General features: G+C 45.7%; 1 protein-coding gene across 1 annotated transcript in view; it reads right to left on the bottom strand.

The window, feature by feature from the left end:
* Positions 1–23227, bottom strand: part of SYCP1 (synaptonemal complex protein 1) — a 470977-nt gene that overhangs the window by 51284 nt on the left and 396466 nt on the right. Inside the window, exons 28-31 of the mRNA XM_088446296.1 lie at positions 11097–11189; positions 8394–8468; positions 2745–2801; positions 2420–2611 (exon numbers count right to left, since the gene is read on the bottom strand). Coding sequence (XP_088302422.1) covers positions 2420–2611; positions 2745–2801; positions 8394–8468; positions 11097–11189 — 417 coding nt within the window. The remainder of the gene's footprint in view (positions 1–2419; positions 2612–2744; positions 2802–8393; positions 8469–11096; positions 11190–23227) is intronic.

Below are 23227 nucleotides of genomic sequence, written 5' to 3'. Positions count from 1 at the left end.
CTGATTCCTGGGAGAGGTATGTAGGGGGACCGGACCCACCATTTTCCAGAGAGAGCTGTGGCTGAGCCTGCAGAAAATGGCCTCTATGGGAGCGTGGTTCGAGAAGGAGAGCAGCTCTGAGCGTCCAGACCGAGGTGGAATAGTGCCTTGAGCTGAGGGACTGGCCGCTGTAATAGGGAAAGCTGACCTCCCCTGACTGATTTTTGACAACCGGGATGCTGGATTCCTGCAACATATGTAATCTGGTGAATCACGCGGTAGAGGCCGGTGTTGACTCTCAGCACCACCGGTCTGTCCCCTGAGACCGGTGGTAAGACTGACCAAGCGTTAACCCGCTTTACCTGTCCCCTGCATCCAAGTCAGGGCCGGCTCCAGGTATGTTCCTGGCTGTGCGGTTGTACAGGGGCGCCGGGGTCTGGCAGTAGGAAAGGCCCCACCCTCCGCCCTGACAGTTGCAGTGAATATGAACAAAGGGTAAGGGAGCAGTGACAGAAGGGGCGGGGGATACAAGGGACCTAATCCAAGTTGAAGTCTGGGGTCCTCCGCGGGGCCGGCTAGCAAGCTCCTAGGGAGCCATGACGAAAGTACCAAGCGATGCTATGGAGTTGCGGTGCCCGGAGGGGTAATGGAGTGGCAGCACAGACGTCCTAAGAATAGTCTGATGCTGCGCACTCAGTAATAAAGATAAATAAAATTATAAATCATAAAAATAAAGCTTTGGACTGCATAAGGCAGCCCACTGTTATAAAAGGTGATCCGAGCTCCTACCAGACACCAAGTAAACTGATTTGCCTCAGGTGCGAGATTAATCATCCTGGTAGTTGAAAGCTTAACTGTTTGGTGTCCGGTCCTTATCCACCACCTACACCCCATGGTATCTCTGTAGACCCTATGAACCCTGAAGAAAAAAGAGGTAGATACCTTTATCTATGTATAGTGGGCCTGATTCAGAGCCGCTCGCAAAAAGTGAGCGCTCGCTCTGAATCAGGGCGGCCATTTTTTAAAACTGGCCTCCTGGCCACTCGCATATCTGTGGGTGACCACCCACAGCTTTTGCGATCGGCCAGTTGATAGTCACGATGGTCACGACCATCAGGCTTGCGACGAGGTAGGGTCTCGTTCCCGCAAGCCCCAGTGAGCTTCCGGCTCTAATAGAGCCAGAAACTCACCACTGACATCACTCGTGATGTCAGTGGGGCCGCCCCCAAATGGCAGGCGTTCCTTCGGGAACGCCTTCGTTTGGCCAGCCACCCCCCGACCCGCCTACCAAACGGGGTGAGCTGTCGATCAACATTGACAGCCGCCCCTTTTGGATGCGAGTGATTTCTTGCTCGCTCCGGGGCTCGCGTGTGCGCACTGTCTGGCCATCGACCCGCTTGCGAGCGGGTCTGAATCAGGCCCAGAGTCCCATCTGCAGAGGCTGTGTTATGTGGGGGAGCCCAAAGTGCAAACAACGCATGTTGTGGTAGGCACAGTATGAGAGACAAGAACAGAAGGAGAGCCAGAAGGAGACAGAGGGGGAAGGAGAGAGAGAAATGGACACAGAACAGAAAGAGATAGAGGCAGACAGAAGGATTGATGGAAGCAGTAACTAATACAACGGAGAAACTGTGAGCTCTCAGGATGGGTAATATGAGAGAGACTGAAAAAATAAAATGAAATTCCAGGCAACTCTGGGAGTAAGTTCTAGTTATCAAATACAGTTACTACCAAGGACACAACATACCATAACTAGCATTCATAAATTTGGATAAAGTTGGTCCATCAACAAGAGGCCTCCATTTTGCTATAGTGAGCATTTATGGAAGCCAGCAGATGTAAAGTGAGCTACCTTTAATTTCTCAGTTCTTTAAATGGAAATTAAATGGGTCTTCATTGCACATGCCCCAGCCCACTGCACATGTTCAGAAGCGGAATGCAGGAGCCGCAGGAGTAGATGGATTGGTTGTTGTCAAGACCACCACATCTTCAGGTCCCATATCTACTGCACCCCTTCAAATGACTTAGCCTTGCCACTGATTATTACATGCAGCAATAACATACATCTCAACATTTTGTAAATGGGAATTTGAGACATGCTCATTCTCTAAATGTGCCACACATCACTCCCTCAGTAAGTGCCACATTGGAGGTGTGACTGCGCATCACGGCCCCGTTCCCATCATGCAGTTGGTGTGCCCAGCACTTTCCCAGCTGGTGGGCTGCCCCTAGCCACTCGATATGTCTATATGCCTAAACTGTGCTCTGCCCTTTCCCAACCACAGCACACATGCTGCCTGTGGGAGGAACAGCGCCCAAAAATGGGACTGCCCCAACAAAATCAGGATGATTGGGAGGTATGGCTATTGAAATACAATATACAACTTTGAATGGAACATAAACAAGTTCTAAATCAGTGTACAAGAAGTAAGAAATGTACCTTTGGAACTGTGAACTTGCTGCTTTTAGGCGAGATCCATTGAGATGTATCCTTTTTAGCTGACTTCCTGCTTGTTTCCAAACAGTAAGACAAGTCTATCGGCCGTGAATTTTTGGTGTAAGGAGATGAATCATTCAAATCTTGTACTTTAGTAGGCTGCTTTGGAGTGTCTGTGAAAATAGTCTGCACCTCCTAGAGAGGAAATAAAGTTACAAGATATATGAGGAAGAGGAAATAAAGTTACAAGATGTATGAACTGAAGCTTTCACTAATGACTACAGAATCATTTTTTTTTTTATTATTCAATTCTAAAAATATTGTTTACCTTGTGCTTCATACTTGTATTTCTTTTTAAATACATTATCTCCTTTACAATGTTTTCCTAGGAAGAATATATATGGATATACATTAAAGGAAAAATATAGTTAAAATGTTAGTAATATAAATTGAAACTTGAGCATCGTATGGGTCATGCCATGTCAAATTATCCCAATTAAATTAACTTATCATTTACTTTTATTCTATGTACACTTTGAATACTATAAGACAGAGGTTCTCAAACTCCGCATTACAGTCCAGGTTTTAAGGATATCCATGCTTGAGCACAGGCGACTTAATTAGTAATTTAATAATTAATAATTTGATTTAACCATCTGAACTCAAGCATGGATATCCTTAAAACCTGGACTGTAATTGCGGAGTTTGGGAAACTCTGCTATAACATGTAGGCTCTCACCAGGAGCCTGCGGTGCCTACCAGTGCGGACGCTGTGGCATGTTCCTTCCGGCGGGGAAGCTGGTACTTGGAGACTGGCGCTGGGTGTGTGCGGGGGTCTGATGTCGGTGGGTTATGCATGCTGGCAGCAGTATGGCTATTGGCATCACCGCGCCGCAGGTGTCTGGGCGTGGCCATCTTGCCTCAGGGCATGTGCAGGGGCTCAGAGAGGGGGGGGGAGCGGGTACTAATTACCCGAGCTTGCTGTAGGGGCCCGGCGGGGACCCGGGTCCTACACCGCTCCCCCCTCTTACATCACAGCAGCCCAGCACAAGCTGCTGTGTGCTGGGCTGCACTGAGAGACTGCTCGCGGCTGCTAAGAAGCAGCCACAGCAGTCTCCTATGCCTTTGGGGGGGGAGCGATCAAGCTGATCACGCCCCCTCTGGTTATGCACCGGGCTGAGGGGGCTCAGAGTGGCCACCTCACCAGCGCGCAGCGCCACTCCAAAACTTTTTTCTCTCGAAGGGGGCATGACAAAGCCTCCCGAGATTAGGCCGCACCCCCTTTTACTTGGGCTCGCTGCGGCTCTGGGGCTCATGGGCATGTGACATAGTGAGCCTATTCTGATGCATCAGGTGATCTCTCCCAGCCACTCACGCTCTTCTGCTGGGTACTTAAGGGGGTTTGGAGCTCCCTGTAGTTGACAATGCAACGTGTTTCACAGCTTGCTGTGAGAGAGTTCCCTGTGCTCCTAAGCCTTGTTCCTGCTCCGGTGCTTCCTCTGCCTCCTGTCAGCTAAATCAGCTACCACAGATATTCCAGCACCGCTCTGACCAGTCCCACAGCCTTCAGCCCGGTGGTCACTGCTCTGTAACCCACAAGTTACCCACTGCTGTCTTCTGAAATTGTCGTTAACCAATCGTCCAGCCATTCTACAGGATATCTGGATATCTCGTCCAGTCATTCTACAGGATATCAGGATATCTCATTCAGCCATATTTACTTCATTTCTGGATTTCACTTCAAACATCTCTGCTACTTTTCTGGACATTGACTTAGTTCTCTCCCACTACAGTTACCCTGGTCTAAGTTTATTTACATTGAGACTCTAGTTTCTATCTGTATATTTTCATGTCTACTAATATCCATATTAAACAACCAACTTCCAATTTAAACCTGTCCCTGCTTCCACTCCTGGTTCCACACTGGGTCCACAAAAATCCCAGTCCGTAACAGTTTTTGAGTTATAAGAATTTGGAAATGTAAAAAAAAATCTTGGCACTTAGGACCAGAGTCAGCAAGGATCGCAACTGTTAAAGCGTACACAGACGGCCGATTGTTGCGTACTGCTCATGAGTATGCACTGCGATCGGGCAGATCATGGAGAGCCATTGCAGAATGATTGACAGTGAGCATTTGTGGATGGTGACTGAGGGTTGTAGGTGAAACACAGGCGTGCCTGGACGTTTGGATGCCGTTGCATGGACTTGCATAAATCAGCCACTGCAACGGTATACGCAGCTTGTGTACTCACTGCGTACAACGAGGTTAGCAATTTCTGCATGAGGGGCCGATGTTACTCGATGTTACCGATGTATACGCAGGACCAATGGCGGATCTTACCTAGGGGCTGCGAGGCTGCAGGCCACCCCAGTAAAATCCGCCACTTCAGTGAGCCAGTGCAGTTCGTGACTGCACTGGCTTCACTGTGACTGGAGCTGGCTTTCCATTGGAAGTGCCACCTGCCAGTCACGCTTCCAGTGGAAGCCGCTGCTCTGCCTTACGGGCAGCCCTACAGGGCTTCTCGGGACTGCAAACAATGCAGCTCCGAGAAGCAGGTGTTAAGCGTGCACATGCGCACCGCCACTGCCGCTCATGCACCGGTCCCAACGCCTGACAGATTCATTGAGCAGGTGCCGGGACCCAAGCAAGCAGCAGCGGCAGCCCCCCTCAGATAAGAGAGCAAGAGCTGCTGCTGCACAGTACTGCAAGGTATTATGGATGTGAGATAGTGGCAGGGGGTGTCTCTATGCTGGCTGTGCGACAGCATTGTGATAGCATTCATTAGCATATTTTCGCAATGGGTCTGCAATTGCAATAGCGATCCGTAGTGAATCAGGCCCTTAGTTATGACACATGACTTGGTTTAATGAAGTCAAAGATTTATCAAATAAACATGGTTTAAAATTGTCCAAAACAAGTGAAATTATGCTTTGCTGATTAAAGAATATTCATATCAAATTGCATGTTAAAAGAAAAGTGTAAATTTTGGGGGGTTCTGACTTTCTTTATCTTGGCAGTGTTTTTTTTTCTTAAATTGGCTTTATATCTTGGAGACAGAAACATTGAAGAGTGCATTATATTTTCAATTGATAAATGTTTTCTCTGAAATTAAGAAAAATAAAAACCTGATAACTTATGAGGGTAATATTATAAAACAGAGTGAATTTAAAGGCAGGACAATCCAGAGTTCTGGTGTTGGCAAGGACTAGGCCTTGCATTGATAATCCATTGATTTGGAAAAATAGAGGTTTTTGTCCTTAACAACCCATCAGATTCTAAATATCGTGTTTCTAGTACATTTTAGAAAATGAAAAGAAAAAAAACAGATTGTTTGCTATGGGCAACAGTACTACCTTTTTGTAAATACTATTATTATTTTTTTTACTAGATTTAATAAGTTCTGGAGTACTGTATGTCAGTCATATTCAGAAGCTATTATATCTAGAAGCGACTAAGATTTAATAAGTTCTGGAGTGCTGTATGTCAGTTTTGTCAGTCATATTCAGAAGCTATTATATGTAGAAGCGACTAATTTGAGTTTTCAAAATTTACTGGACTATGGGCCTGATTCAGAGTTGTGAATAGAGAGAGAGATAGCACTTAACTGTGTACCTGGACAAACCATGTTGCAATGCAAGGGGTGTAAATACATATTTTTTTTGCATGTAGGGTAAATACTGGCTGCTTTTACATGTAGCCCACAAATACTGCACAGCTTTATTATTATTCTACAATTTAGATGTCAGTTTGGACACCTCCCTCACAAATCTAAATCTCTCTGCACATTTTAAATCTGCCCCACCTGCAGTGCAGCATGGTTTCACCAAGATGATCAGTTGAGAGAGATATCTCACTCTGGACCTCATTCAGACCCGTTCGCTAGATGCGATCACTCGCATCCAGCGTATGCAAATTTGTCAAAGTGACGGCATGGGAAGCGATCACTCGCTAAGGGATAAGCACACCCACTTTGGCTGTGCGAGCGATCAATCTGTGTATGCAGACACCCATTAGCGTATGTTGAGATGCTCACTAGCGCACGTCAACTCCAGGAAGTGTAATAAAACATTGGTACATCGAGCACCATCGGTAGCGATCGCAGCGCTTGTGGTTGCCATACCCTGCTGCTAGCACTGCGAGGACTTCTGTGTAAAAAACAGGCATGTGATGTGTACTATGACGCTGCCTGTTAATTATGCACGCCTTAAAAACGGCGTTGAAACACCGAGGCATGCCTGCGTTCGCACCTCCACACCCCCGTTATGTCCTGCCCCTGTTACACCCACAAACGGCCTCCCCTGTCACTCATTTCACTGGGCTGTCTTTGCTGGGCGAGCGAGCAGGCTACGATCGCACAGAGTAGTTCGTGCACGCGCAGAACAAAGCACGCGCATGCACGTTCGCAAACCATCGGGCCACTTGCGAGCGCAAAGCACTAGCGAGCGGGTCTTAATGAGGTCCTCTATTTCCAAAGCTGAATCAGGCCCTATGTCCTAAAAACCGTATCTTAGCAGGATATCAAAGTGAAATAATTATTTTTTTCAACCAAAGCATGTTCCAAAATATAAAAATAACAGTATATATACTTTTTTTTTACTTGAAATTTGGTATGGACGATCTTAAAACTGTAAAGAATAAACATAGTTTTTGACAATTTTAAACCATGTTTATTTTAGAAATAAAAATGTACTGTAGTATACAGAGTGCTATACAAATTTGGAAACCTAAGTTACAAATTAATGAAACATTGGATCAGTTAATGTGAAATGATCTCTATTAAGAACAAGTTAGAGGTTTCACATCATAAAACACACAAAAGAAAACCTGAAAGGTTTGTGGTGCTTTATTCTTTTCAGCTGTCTATGCTTGTGACATTTTAAATAGTTTGTCATGTGCAAGAGATGCCGAATTTATGTAGAAAAAGGCTTTTATTATTGTGCAGGCATAAAATGCTTTTTCCTCATGGATAGTGGATGCAAGGAGCATAGAAAATTTGCTAGTGTATGACATTTGCACAAGTTCAATTGAAAAAAAAATGTAAATAATTATACGTCAAATTCATATACTTAAAACCCTTAATTGGTTCCTTATGCTGCCCATCCATTACACGATGCGGGGACGATGGCACGATTATGACGCTGTCATCTCCAGCGGGGTGAAGTGCATACACTGAACGTTCAGACGTTCAGTGTATGCAGATCAATCATCCCAGAACATAGCAACCTGACGGCGGTCGTCAGGTTGACCGTCATGTTCGGGCGATGATTGAAAACGACCAGCGGGCACAAGCATCGCTGGTCATTATTAACCTTTTACTGCCCGATTTGCAGGCGATTACCAAGCGATGGAGAGATAACGAACGTCGTTATCGCTAGGTTTAATCGCCTAGTGGATGGGCAGCATTAGAGTACATTTTTAATACTGTGTATAATGTTGTCAAAAATAAGAAATGCAAATGCTGACATATATTGGGCCTGATTCACCGCTAAACGATATTCCGATGTTCACGCAGTTGAGCGATTTTCATTGATTTGCGCATGCGCCCCAGCCGCATTGCACACGCACTGCAAATTAATTGCGATTGCACACGTTGTGAGGATTCACTTACAATTGTTTTACAGGACGGGGAGTTCCGACCAAAACGCAGGCATGTCGGGGTCGTTTCCTGGGTGTGTACTAGCCAGCGTCTGCAATCGCGCACGCACAGAATGAATCGCCAGTGTCTTAATTACTACAGTTATTCTGAGTGACCATAGACTTACTCGAGCTGTCGAGGTTTAAGAAGATCTGCGTACAATGCTGCGTTTGTGTATGCAGTTGTGGGCAACTACAAGGGCTCCGGTGGGTGTCTCAATACAAAATCTACTGCCTGTCGCATTAACATATTTTAGCTACTGCGATCCATGAGAGTATGCAGTTGCGTATGCATTACCGTCTGTCCCTGAATCAGGCACATTGCTCATAATAATATTTTACCTTTTCTTCTTTTTCTTGCTGAAGTTGAATCCTAAGTGTTACTAATTCATTATTTTTGTTAGAAAGATCAGTTTCCTTAAGGTAGACAAAATAACATTGTTATTACATGAAGTATCTAAGGCCACTTATGAAAGGCAATAAACTATAAAAATACATACATTAGAATGTATCTTCATTATATAGTACTTATATGGGTAGGCAGAAAGACAGAAATGAGAAGGGAAAGAAGTTGGTGGGAAATACAACAAATCGCTCTGTGAGAGCATTAGAGACACAAGGAAGCTCACAGCTTGGAAATAAGGACTACAGAGGGGGTACTGTATATTGACTTTGTCAACCCAGACAGTCACAAGAACTGTAAATAAAATGAAGGTAGACATAAAGTCAGCAACATATAGACATGAACGAATGTAGAGAGGCAATAGTAAAGAGACACAACAATAGTAAACAATACATGAAGCGACAGCTCCTACAGGGCCATGACTAAAAGCTGTGGAAAACATGGGGAAAGTATAAAATGTAATGCTTATTGTGATCTGATGGTCTAGTTAGTAAAACTTATTGAAAACAATGATGACACAACAAACAGGCTATATATTCCAGGCAAAAAGGCTAGTGAGATGAACAACAATAGGCAACATTCAAGTAATGAACATAGTCTGTGAAGTCTCAGAGTTTGTGCTTTTATCCCTGGAGAGCTTGTCACATTTACTCCAAAACAATGGGAATCTATCCATTTGAGCTCTTTTGCCATGTCAAGGTGTACCACTCACGCTGAAATGCATATTAAACTTCAACTGAATTGACTCTACTTAACTCCCAGCAAACTTCATAGAATGTAGCCCTCATGTTTCAAGCTTTGCTGGCATCACTAACTCAGAAGGTACTATCCTACGTTTTCTGGGATTGTCCCATCCTGCACTCTTTCTGGGAGGAGGTGTACGCTCTCATTAAAGACATTTTGGATCTTCATCTCCCCCAGGACCCAGCTCTAGCTTTACTTCACTGGTATCCGCACGCAATATCCAAATCTGACCGTTATGTCCTTGGACATATTTTGATATCAGCCAGGGCAACTGTAGCACAGAATTGGAAGTTCCTGTCCCCTCCCATTATTGGTAAGGTCAGCTCAAAGACTCAAAATCATTTTGAAATGGAAACCTTGGAGATCTCATATTGTACTACTAACTCTTTCCCTATTATGAAGTGGTACCCATGGCACATATATGACACAAGATGTGAGAAGCTTTCCTGCCCCATTTAATTTAAATGAATCTCCAAATGTTGGGTCTGACACATAAACTACTATTGCTGTCTTCCATACACATTTACTTGTATTTTGTTTTGAAAGTACAAACCATTTTTTTAATCAGCTCAATTTCAAAAGAGCTACTGAATCCATGGGAGTAGAAGCTGGAGACCACCATAATTCTGGTGGGTTGCTGCACATGGAAATTTACTCTAGTGCATTCAATGAAATTTATACATGTGCGCAGAACCCATGATTTGCTTTTTGTTCTAAATCAAGTGTTTTGTTTGTTTTAGATTTCTTCATTTTTTTTTATAAATAACAGCTAAAATCATGTTACTTGGAACTGTTTGTGTTCCTACAGTATTATTAACATCATTAACATACATTTGCAGTCATTTCCAGTCAAGAATGAGTTGACCACCTCTCAGCACCTGAAGTCACGAGGGAGGGACTTAAATGCAATTCAAAATATGTGAGATCTGTTTTCTAGATTCGAGTTCCGAACTTGGCGAGAATATCCGAGTCGGTACTCGGTTCTACTTGGAAGCCCAAAGTGATCTTTGCTGGGACTCAGTTTGACTCGGAAACCCTAAAGTTCAGGTGGGTTCGGTTTTCAGCAAAACCAAACCGCTCATCTCTAGTGTAATTCTTCATTTGATAGGGCTTAGAAACTTTACAGAAAATAGAAGGCTTCTTAAATATATACCAAAAGGAATCAGGAAATACAGTTGAAAAATGTTGAAAATTTTGCCTGTGAAAATGTCTTTAGAAAAGTAAAGGCATTTGCTGGAAGGAACATTTATCTTCACTACATTTTTTATAGTTCCCAAGAATCTACAATATTTTCAAACAGCCAGGCTGTGATATTTAATAAAGACTGAGGGACAACTTGTATCACCATGGCATGATTGGTCAACTGGAAGCCAGTTGCTGTAAAAAGATGGAGTGTACAAGTGTATACATCAACTTACAATACTCAAATGGGATGTAGTCAGCATCCCGGTGCTCACAATGTCGGTGCTCAGAATCCCGGCACCAGAATCCCGACGCTGAGATCCTGATGGTGAGTATTAGAGTTAGGTTTAGGGGTTATAGTTAGGTGCTAGGGGAAGTGTTAGGGTTAGGCTGCAGGAGGATGGTTAGGCTGTGGAAAGGTAGGTTTAGGCTGCAGAAAAGTTGGGCTAAGAGGAGAGTTAGATTACTTACCTGCATGTGTCAGGATTTCCACTGTGTCAATTCTGGTGCCGGGATTCTGACCGCCGAGCATTGTGTGCGCTGGGATCGTGTACCCAACCCGCTCAAATTCTAGGCATTCAAATTACCATTGATTTATCTCTTAGATTTAGTATTGATAGAAACATACAAATATTCTGAAAAATAGTTTTCTCAAAGAGATTAGAGCTAAAGCTATCATTTTAATTGTCCTTTATGTGCCTTATATTTTTTCTCACCGTTAATTTTTTTTTAGAACATAAATCCTGTTCTCTTGCTCTGAATTTATCTAATTCTGCATCCTTTTCTTCAACTATTTTATCATACTGGTTCTAAAGGAAGAAAGCAAAACATGTTTTAGTGGCTGATAAACAATCTACTTTTCCCCATATCTTTTACATACCTGTTTGACCTAAACGCTTCTAACCATTCTGCAATTAACTATCTCCCAATTTCTGACTTCTGATATTTTCTTAGCACTCTGTTTATTTTCTGTTTTCCCCCACATTATATGCAAAATTATTGTTTTGTTTACTCATTTTGCCTATCTATGTGGAATGTATGTTTGACATCATCAATTTCTGAGATCCACAACCCTATATAAAACTTATACAGTCAGCTTGATATAATTTATGTACTTTGTCACAATTCAGGCTGTTTTTAGAAGATTCACGTATGTGAACCAGCAGGCAGAAGGAAAGTCAGGAACAGGCTAGGCCAGATACACAGGATGAAGCTCAAAATACAGAATACCGAAAACACTGGAATACAGGTAGTGAGCCTAATACTCTGGCACAGGCATATGTTCACAGCATATTTATATAGGCAGGATATTACAATTTAGAAAGTGTTGATTACTTTGCTATAAATTAAGTCTATTATGAAGTCCACGGATATGTGGTTACATTGCTTATATGGCATTGGAGGAGGAAGTAATAGATCAAGAGGTTGTTGATGATGAGTTTTGTATTGGACATAAGTGGGATAAGCCACCACAAATCCTTAGGCCACCAGTAATCCCTGGAAATAAAACATTGGATGATATTTATCAAACCTTCTAAAGAGAAAAAGAGGAGGTTGGCTATAGCAACCAATCAGCTTGTAGCTATCATTTTATAGAATGTATCAGTAAATGATAGGTAGAGCCTGACTGGTTGCTATAGGCAACATCTACACTTTTACTCTTTAGAACGTTTGATATTGTAAGTCTCCCCGTTTGTTATTATCCACATCATACCCAATATATCATGAGGTGTGAGCAGTGGCGTATCTATAATGGGTGCAGTGTGTGCGGCGCACACGGACCCTCGGGTCCAGGGGAGCCCCGCACCGCACACCCTGCACCCATAATATTTTAAACTCACCTGTCCATGGTCCCGCGTCGGGTGTCAGCGCTGCTCAGAACACCGGAAAATGGCCGCCGCAGCCATTTTCCGGTGTTCTGCGCATGCGCAGTAGCCTCCGGGCACTAGAGTGTCTACTAATGCTCCGGTGACTGGCCAGCTGCGTTAGGGAGTCCACACGGGCACCCTCCTCTCTTAAGACGCCCCTGGGTGTGAGCCCACTGCATAGCTCTGGAAACAAGCCCAGAGGCAACAAAAGAGGTATGTTTGCAAGACTTAAATTAGAAAATAAAGGTGAATGGATGATCCTCAGAACTGGCCATAATATAAGGATATGACCAGCAGGTGAAGAATTATATAATTTTGTTGGTGGTGCCCCCCAGAGTTAAATGCAAAAGGGAATGTAAAGAAAACATTGTGATTAAAATTTATGTGGTAGAGCAATGGGTATACAATCGGGAAACCGGCTGCCTTAATACCGACAGCCGGCTTCCCGACTTTCATATCCTGGCGACGGTGAAATGCCGGGCGTCTAGATGTAGATGCCTGACATTTCCCCGACGCCGGGAGGGATGCTGGGTGCCGCGAGCGGACAGCAGCGGGGGGGAAGGGTTAGGTTTAGGGCACCCGGGGGGGACTTAGGGTTAGGCACCCCCCTGGGGGACTTAGGTTTAGGCAGCGGGGAAGGGGGGGTTAGGGTTAGGCACTTAGAGCGGGGATTAGGGTTAGGCACTTGGGGGGGAGGTTAGGGTTAGGCACCCCTAAGGAGGGTTAGGGTTAGGGGGTTAGATTAGTTTCTACTTATCTTAGCGACGATCGGGATTTCCAGCGCTGTCGGGCTTCCGCTGCCGGGAACTCTGCTTTTGTCAGCCAGGCGCTGCCGGGAATCGAACCGGCCGGCGGTATTTCATACCGATTCCGAGCAATGTGCTTCTCAGTGATTAATACTAAGTAGAGTATTATTTAATCAGTATGATCTTAGGGGGTCATTCAGACCCACTCGCGAGCGGCAGTACGCTCGCAAGTGGGTCGATGTTCCCCACTGCGCATGCGCACGACGGAGGGAGCTCCGTCGTGCGCATGCGCGAGACCCGGCGAGCGAAGGACTTTCCATCGCTCCGGGTCTCGCACCAAAGGGGGCGTGCTGTCGATGTTGATTGACAGCACGGCCCCTTTGGTGGGCGTGCCTGCCAGACGGAGGCGTTCCTATGGGAACGCCTACCGTCTGAAGCCGGCCCCGCTGACATCACTAGTAATGTCAGTGGGAGTGATTTTGGCTCTGATAGAGCCAAAATCACTCCAGGGCTTGCGGTTGAGAAACCCGACCACAGGGTTTCACTCGCAAGTCCGATGGTCGCGATGGTCAAGACCATCGCGACCATCTTGTTGGACGCTCGTATATGCTGTGGGTGGTGACCCACAGCTATATGAGCATCAAGGAGGACGCTCCATTTTAATGGAGGTGGGCCCTGATTCAGAGCGAGCGCTCTGGTCAGAGCGTCCGGCTCTGAATCAGGGCCTTAGAGCCCAGAAAAGTCAATTAAGAAACATCACTTACTGTATATAATTTAGCAGTTAATTCATGCAGCTTCAATCACAGGAAGCAAAATATCTGTCTCTTAAGATCATTATTGTTATTAACATAAGTTATAGAGAACAGCACAGAGAAATGCAATGCAATCAAGCTTAATACATAAAGCTACATAATCCTTGTCTGACAGTGACAACCAAAATGAGAACTGTTCCAGCAACAGGTATTGCTTCTCATAAAAAATGACCATCAAAATAAAATAAACAATAATAGACACAAAACATTTGTGCAATTTATCCATGAACAATAAAGTTTTGGCTCAACTACTTTTGCTAAATGTGGTTTATGTTATATTTCTTATAAAATGATCAAAATATACACTGCATGCATGGTAACATACTGTATAGCATATAAAATCTCAGAGTTCACTGTTGGTAAATGGAAGTACCAGATGTCTTGGGAAGTGTAAATGAAAATATAGCAAAGAGGAAGAGAAGGTCCTGCTAATAAGGGTCCCCCTGCCTCTGCTGTCTGTCCATGTGCTGCGCATTGAATGGCTGATAGGAGGTTGCAATTTCTGCGAGAAAACCATGCAAGGATTGTTGAGACAGAACTGCTACTACTCCAGTGACAGACTGGTCTACTAAGATACATGGGCAAACATCAAGTTGCCTAAGAATAGGTTCAGAGATAAAAGCCTTTCTGAGAATGCAAAAGGCTTTAACGGCCTCTGATGATGATACCTTGGTATTGGAGTTCTTTAACATCAAAGTAGTCGCTTAGGCTAAAACTGAAGAATATCTCTTAATGAATTAGTGATTATGGGGCCTGATTCAGGGATATTTCTGGAAATAGCCCTAATGGGGGCATGTATGTTGAGGGGCAGGGTCTGTGGAGGGGGTGGGATACTCCCTCCTCATAGGGCCTGAATCTGAGTTGGAAGCAGCCTTGGCCTTTCCGTGTGTCTTTTGCTGCAGTTGTGTCTGTGACTGTGCTAATGCAGCTATATTACTGGCATATCAGGGGCAAACAAGCCTGTGAGTAGAAAGCCCTGTTCTCCATTTTCAAACAAGCTTCCGATATCCTCTGGAAATGCTTTTAACCACCAGGCATGTCTGACCTTGATATGCCAGCTTTTAACTTTTCTAATATTTGTGCGATTTATCCTAAGGCTGCGTACACATGTATAGATATATCTGTCCCATATGTCTAGTGGTCCAGTTTTGTTGGTCCAGACAGCGGGAACAGGACAGAGATGACAGGATCAGGACAGAGGTGACAGGGACAGGACAGTGGGGATAGGGCAGTACAGAGGTGACAGAGCAAGGCAGGACAGCGGTGACAGGACAAAGGTGACAGTATAGAGAGGACAGGGTCAGGACAGAGGTGACAGGATCAGGTCAGAGGGGACAGGGCAAGGACAGAACAGAGGTGACAGGAGAGAGGGGTGACAGGGACGTATAGAAGTGATAGGGCCAGGACAGAGGTGATAGGACCAGGACAGAGGTGCAAGACAGAGGTGACAGGTCCAGCACAGCATTGACAGGACCAGGACAGAGGTGACAGGTCCAGGACAGCATTGACAGGACCAGGACAGAGGTGACAGGTCCAGCACAGCATTGACAGAACAAGGACAGAGGTGTCAGGGTCAGGACAAGGACAGAGGTGACAGGGACAGGACAGCATTGACAGGACAAGGACAGAGATGACAGGTACAGGACAGCATTGACAGGACAAGGACAGAGGTGACAGGTCCAGGACAGCATTGACAGGACAAGGACAGAGGTGACAGGTCCAGGACAGCATTGACAGGACAAGGACAGAGGTGACAGGGACAGGACAGCATTGACAGGACAAGGACAGAGGTGACAGGTCCAGGACAGCATTGACAGGACAAGGACAGAGGTGACAGGGACAGAACAGCATTGATAGGACAAGGACAGAGGTGACAGGGGCAGGGCACAGTCCTGAATTCAGCTTTGGTGGAAGGAGGAAGTTGGCAGCCAAACTCACTATATATACTGTACTGTAGTTGATGCTGTAACCTGTCCCACCAGCCCCACTCACAACTTGTTCCTAAACAGAGTGAGTTAGAGGGCATGTCTGAGCCTTTGAAAGTCCTCCAGCGAGCACACACACTTCAGCCAAGCAGCACCCCATGCAGCAGCCTCACTGTTATCAGCGTCTTCCTGGTGCTCCTGCACCCTCCTATTCTGTCCGTGTCTCATCTCCGGCAGTCTCTGAGTCTCAGCAGTGCGGCGTGCGTGACGTCATGACGTCGCACGCTGCGTCAATATAATAAATAAACTTTATTGCAGCGGCTAACAGAGATTACTACAGACAGCCAGGGCTCCTCCAAATTGCCAATGCTGCCTGATTGCAGCCGAGCTCTGATCAAAGAAGCCGGCCCCGCAACATTGAGGGGCGGCCCGGCGACAAGCCGCAGGGGTCCGGACCAGCGGGGATTCTCCTGAGTTCCCGGTGGCCCAATCCGCCCCTGCTGAGCTATCAGATCCTTTGCGTTACCATCAGCCATCTGAGAAACTCTTCGGCTACTCAGGATGGCCATGAAATTCACTCTGCCAGGACCAGTGAAGCTGTGTTGGAAGATGCAGATACTGGCCTCGGCATGCCCAGAAAACGGGGCTGATACACTTCTGTTTTCTGGGACACTGACCATCACTGCCCCTTCCCCACCCCTAAACAGCTGCAGCATGTCAATCATACTGCAGCTTAGGGGGCACTGCAACCATCATTGCAGTCACAGTTCGTCACATATGCAGTGCAAATCCTGTGCGGAGTTGTACGTATCAGGTTTGCATACAGTACAACTCTGAATCCAACCCATAGTTTGCAAAATCTATAAAGCATTGTATGACTTTAAGTAGCTGTGGCCAATTTTGACCTTTTGAAGGTCTCTAGGAAAAAAGCACAATTAGGTAGAAATTAATCATTGCATTCCTAGAGGTGAGAAACATAGGTTACTTGACTGTAAATATAGATATAATGTAAGCCACCGTTGCAGTCTCTGAAGGAAAGTTCTCAGGTACTAGATCATACTGTATTACGCATTGGTTAAGGATGCTCTTATAGGCCATATGGAGCATACACACGGTCAGATTTGTCAGACTTGTCAGATTTGTCAGATGAACGATTGAACGATTAAACGATTTGAACGATTTGAACGATTTTACCAAAGTTTTGAACGATTTGAACGATTGAACGATTTTTGACTGCATTAAAATGAATGGAATCGTCCAAGTCTGACTGCAAACACATCAGATGTCAGAAATCGTTATCTGACCATCGGGAACGCGCATCGTTGATCGTCCATCGTTCAGGCATGTCAGATATGAACGATTTTCCTTCAGATATGAACGACTGAACGATTTTTAAATCGTTATCGTTCATATCTGAAGGAAAAATCTGACCGTGTGTATGCACCATTAGACTTGCCTTCATTCTTAGGCAGAGCAGGCATCCAAAGCTAAGATTGTGCAGCAGCAACAGCATGGATATGTACAGAAGTAACAGGTGGAGTTAGCTTGTCCAATGTGCCTTGCATTATAACCATACACCACCAGAGACCTTGAAGAAATTGCATTTCTTGCCCTTGCTGAATTCTTGCTTTTCCACACTACCAAAAAAATGCTGTCCTGAGGAAGGGAAATATCAGTCAAATCCATGGCTAGAGAAAATTGGGCTTGTGTCAGAGATGACACTATTGCACAGTATGCAGCAGATGTGCAATAATGTGCTAATGCTGCAGGAGGCGTCCTGTGTAAATAAACACCTCCTGCTGCCTTCTCTGATCCACTGCTAGGTCTGAAGATGCAACATCGGATCACCTGCATGAACATAAGCCACCTCAGTAACCCTCAGCTTAATCAGGATGGCCGGTGTTTTTTTACACTGCCGAAGCCAGTGAATCTTTGTCGGAAGACGCAGACCCTGGCCTCGGCACACCTTAAAAAGCTTGGGGGCACTGCGTGCGATCTCACAGCTGCACATGCACAGTTTGGCATCTGTGCATGTGCAGATCTCAGAGATCTGCACATCGGAGATGTACATAAACCCAGGGGTGTAGGGAGGGCGGCTCCAGGGGAGCGCAAGCTCCAGGCGCCGCAGCTGTCTGGAGGCACCGCATGCTGCTGTGTACCCGGCAGCTGTCTTAGCTGACAGCCTGCCGAGTGCCAGCATTGAACTGTTAGCGCTGGCCTCTGAAGTGATCGGAGGCTAAGGAAGCCTCCGATAGCTTCCGAGACAAGCGTTCCCAGTGATGTAGTGCGCGGGTGACATCATGACATCACCCGCACGCTGAGTAGCCGGTGCGGCCGCGCCTGCTGGATCTAGTTAGATCCAGTCTGGGCGCCAGCGGCAATGACAGCACTGACGACGGCCGCGATGGATCAGGTAAGTACTGGGGGAGAGGGAGGGGGCAGAACTACAGGGGGTGGGAGAACTACAGGGGCACTACTGGGGGCACTGCATATGGGCACCACTACAGGGGGCACTGCATATGGGCACCTATACAGGGGGGCACTGCATAAGGGCACCACTAAAGGGGGGAACTGCATATGGGCACTACTACAGGGGGCACAGTATGGGGGCCGAGCTACAGGGGCACAACTACTGGGGGCACTGCATAAGGGCACCACTACAGGGGGCACTGCATATGGGCACCACTACAGGGGGCACTGCATATGGGCACCACAGCAGGGGGCATTGCATATGGGCACCACTACAGGGGGGGACTGCATATGGGTACTACTACAGGGGGCACAGTATGGGGGGAAGAACTACAGGGGCACTACTTTAAGGGACACAAGTACTGGAGGCACTGCATATGGGCACCTATACAGGGGGCACTGCATAAGGGCACCACTACATGGGACACTGCATATGGGCACCACTACAGGGGGGAACTGCATATGGACACTACTACAGGGGGCACAGTATGGGGGGCAGAACTACAGGGGCACAACTACTGGGGACACTGCATATGGGCACTTATACAGGGGGCACTGCATATGGGCAGCACTACAGGGGGCACTGCATATGGGCACAACAGGGGTCATTGCAAATGGGCACCACTACAAGGGGCAATGCATATGGGCAGCACTACAGGAGGCACTGCATATGGGCACAACAGGGGTCATTGCAAATGGGCACCACTACAGGGGGCACTGCCTATGGGCACCACAAGAGGGGGCATTGCATATGGGCACCACTACAGGGGGAACTGCATATGGACACTACTACAGGGGGCACAGTATAGGGGGGCAGAACTACAGGGGCACAACTACTATGGGCACTGCATATGGGCACCTGTACAGGGGGCACTGCATATGGGCACAACAGGGGTCATTGCAAATGGGCACCACTACAAGGGGCAATGCATATGGGCAGCACTACAGCGAGCACTGCATATGGGCACCACAACAGGGGTCATTGCAAATGGGCACCACTACAGGAGGTACTGCCTATGGGCACCACAACAGAGGGCATTGCATATGGGCACCACTACAGGGGGAACTGAATATAGGCACTACTACTGGGGGCACAGTATGAGGGGCACTACTCTAAGGGGCACTGCATATGGGCACCTATACAGGGGGCACGGCATAAGAGCACCACTACAGGGGGCACTGCATATGGGCACTACAACAGGGGGCATTACATATGGGCACCACTACAGGGGGGAACTGCATATGGGCACTACTACAGGGTGCATAGTATGGGGGGGCAGAACTACAGGGGCACTTCTTTAAGGGGAACCACAACAGGGGGCACTGCATATGAGCACCACAACAGGGGGCATTGCATATGGGCACTACCACAGGGGGCAATGCATATGGGCACCACTACAGGGGCCACTGCATATGGGCACCACATCCAGGGGCATTGTATATGGCCACCACTACAGGGGGGAACTGAATATGGGCACTACTACAGGGGGCACAGTATGGGGGTCACTACTTTAAGGGACACACCTACAGGGGCACTGCATATGGGCACCACAACAGGGGGCATTGCATATGGGCACCGCTACAAGGGGCATTGCATATGGGCACTCCTACATATGGGCACCACCACAGGGGGCTGCCCCTAATCTTTATTTTTATTTCTCTTTACTTTAATCCCATATGGACCCATCTCCTCCCTGGAACACTTAAGGGGGGCGCCATAGCATGCAGGTGCTCCAGGCGCCCTGGCTACACGTTACTCCTCAGCATAAACCATTGTGTTCGCGTACATCTCTGAATCAGGACCACTGTCACAACTGAGACTGTGTGTAGAGTAATCACTAATCTCAACCTGGATATGTGCTAGCTGTAGCAGAGGCATGGAGTCTAATTAACATCTACTCTTCTCCAAGGACCCCCACAGGGAGGTTTGGGCTTCTCTACTAGTGGGTGCTTCTGCCAAGCTCGCTGCCTCTAGATATGATGCAGCAGTGACAGACTTTTAACGGATTGGTTGACAAGTCATGACTAGTACATTTGCAGACTAGCTACGGAGATCACCAGAAGGAAAAAGAAATCCAGCTGGGTCAGAATCAAAATGAACAAAATCAGAACCAGTTACAGCAGGAGAAATGTCAGGAACATGCCAATTCAGATAGACAGGATCAAGATAATGGATACCAGGAACACTGGAGCACAGTTAGTGAGTGACCACCCCTTTAAATTCCCTGCACAGCCCAGCCACACCTATATGTGAACAGACACCAAGCCACATCAGGTGCGAGAATAAATGAGTCCCAGAAGCTCCGGCCCCTGAAAACCAGTAAGTGATCAGAGGGCACCAGGTCCAGCAGTGCCTCACATGGTAATTATGATTTATTTTTTGTAGAGTTACTTACTTTTTACATTATTCCTACTGACTTCTGTCAACCTTCATAGGGGCGGATTCAATCCCTGCAAGGTTCCGGGCTAACCTCATGGTTATGTTTTTGCATGCAAATACCGTAATTACAATAATAAAAAGATCGGTCATTTTTGTAAGCATGTCCATAGGGTCTGCAACATTAGCTCTGGTACTTAATAATGCAGAAACTGTCATTTCCGCATGATTTTAGGGAAAAGAGGCTATACATATCTGTCTATCTATCTATCTATCTATCTATATACAGTATATATATATATATATATATATATATACACATATATATATATATAGATCCCAGCAAAAAGAGGCGGCACTCAGAGATTACATAGAAAAAAAGAGTATATTCAGGTGTACATGGAGGCGACGTTTCGAGGTGTAACCCTTTCTCAAGCCTACACCATTGCAACACAGACAAACGCAATGGTGTAGGCTTGAGAAAGAGGGTTACACCTCGAAACGTCGCCTCCATGTACACCTGAATATACTCTTTTTTTCTATGTAATAATAAACGAAGAACACGTGAGGACATGCTTGATATGGTATTTCTTGCCCGTATGTTGGTGATTGAAAGTAAGCCCAACTTCAAGTAAACCACAGGTGATACATGAGGCACATCTATAACACCCAGGTTTTTAATATATGGTATCAATGTTGTGAAGAAAAAAAAGGAGTAATATCCGTTTTTACAAGGATATCTTTTAGATTACGGCCTCTTTTATAACTGATAAGTGGTTTACAGTTGTGAATTTTAGGCAAATCTGGATCAGTGGCTGCTATGGGCCATAGGGCTTTAGTGGCTTTAGAGATGACTGGACTCGCTAAAGTGTATTCAGAGACAAATGGAATTTGTGATTGTAAGCCCTGTTTCTTGTGGGAATTGAGCAAGCGATCTCTGGGTATTTTCAATACTTTAGCCTTTTGTTTTAAAAGTGGAGTGAGGTCATAGTCTCTTTGTGTAAATTTATGAATAATTTTATCAATCTCAATCTCCACTTTACTAGTGTTGCTCGTTATATGGGCTACATGAATCATTTGAGATTTGGCTAAGCCTCTTTTAAGGGCAGGAGGGTGGAACTACTGGACACCAACAGAGTGTTTCTATCAGTGTCCTTAGTGTAGACCGAGGTTTCTATGTAATTATTTATTAAGGTAAGGTTGACATCTAGGAAATGCACATTAACATCACTGCATTGTATGTAAAGTTAATAGCAGAAGGTAGTGCATCGATCTTGTCAATAATGGATGTCAGTTTGTCTTTTCAGCATCCCGGGAGGTTAGGTTTAGGCGGCGGGGAAGGGGGCATTTGGTTTAGGCACTTAGAGGGGAGTTAGGGTTAGGCACTTGGGGGGAAGTTAGGGTTAGGCACCCCTAAGGGAGGGTTAGGGGGCAGAATTAGGTTAGTTAGTACTTACTTTAAGACGATCGGGATTTCCACCTGTGTCGGGCAGCTGCTGTCCGGATTTGAACTGATTCCGTCTTTTCCCCCTTTCCAAATCAGCTGCAAGTAATCTATGTGTCGAATATAGAGCAAAATATCTTGAGATATATCAGGATCTAAAAAAAAGAAGTTATGTTCCTGTGCAAACATATAGATGTTAGCGAACGCTGGCGATACATTAGATCCCATAGCGCATCCACTTGTTTGTAGATAGTACGTTCCATTATGTAAGAAATAATTCCTCTTGAGTGTTAGTTCCAACAATTTAAAAAATAGGTTTATATCCAATTTATCAAACGAACAATTTCGGAAAAAAGGTTCCACTGAATTTAGACATTCCTGGTATGGTATAACTGTATATAGACTATGGACGTCTAGAGTACATAAAATGATGTTGTCCGGTATTCTGTCCAATCCTTAATTAGCTTCAATAATGTGGTGGTGTCTTTTAGATAAGTGGGCTGCTTTACTACATAAGGTTGGATAAGTTTATCCAAAAATTGCGCAATCGCTGGTACAGAGATTCGTTGGCCGAAATAATTGACCTGCCCAGGGGCTGTTCTAAAGTTTTGTGATTTTTTTGGGACCGTATAGATCACCGGAATCCTAGGGAATGGTTGTCCCAGTTGTTTGACCAAATTTGAGCTTAAATGGCCATCGAGTACCGCCTTTTGTAGGATAGCTTCCAGTTCGTTTTGGAATGTTGGTGTAGGGTCCTGTGTTAGTTTCGCATATGTAGCAGCATCCTGTAGTTGTATATCCAATTCTGATTTATATTCTTTGATGTTTTGGATAACAATCCCTCCGCCCTTATCCGTGTGGAAGAAGCAGGTAGAGAACTTACCCTAACTAGTGTAGATCTATACTAGAAACTTTCACTCACCAGCACAAGGACACCCTACATGATTCCACCCACCAACAATTGTGGAACCGTATGTGACCAATATAACACCTCATTAAATAAAAAAATAAAAAATTACACATAGTCACCACTAACTATGAAGAACAACATGTCTATAGGTGGCTCAGTGGTACGGACCTGGGACAGAACACACAGAGGCGAACACAACGCCAAACTTGGTGCAATAGAAAATACCGCGGTCGCAGGGACTTTCCCTCTTCCAACAGCGATAGCGACTATCATGTACAGGAATCAGACGAACCCTC

This window comes from Taudactylus pleione, unplaced genomic scaffold (genome assembly GCF_031769625.1).
Source record: "Taudactylus pleione unplaced genomic scaffold, aTauple2 ptg000396l, whole genome shotgun sequence".
Lineage (NCBI taxonomy): Eukaryota > Metazoa > Chordata > Amphibia > Anura > Myobatrachidae > Taudactylus > Taudactylus pleione.
The sequence above is the reverse complement of the archived record's forward strand: the minus strand, read 5'-3'. Positions and strand labels throughout refer to the sequence as shown.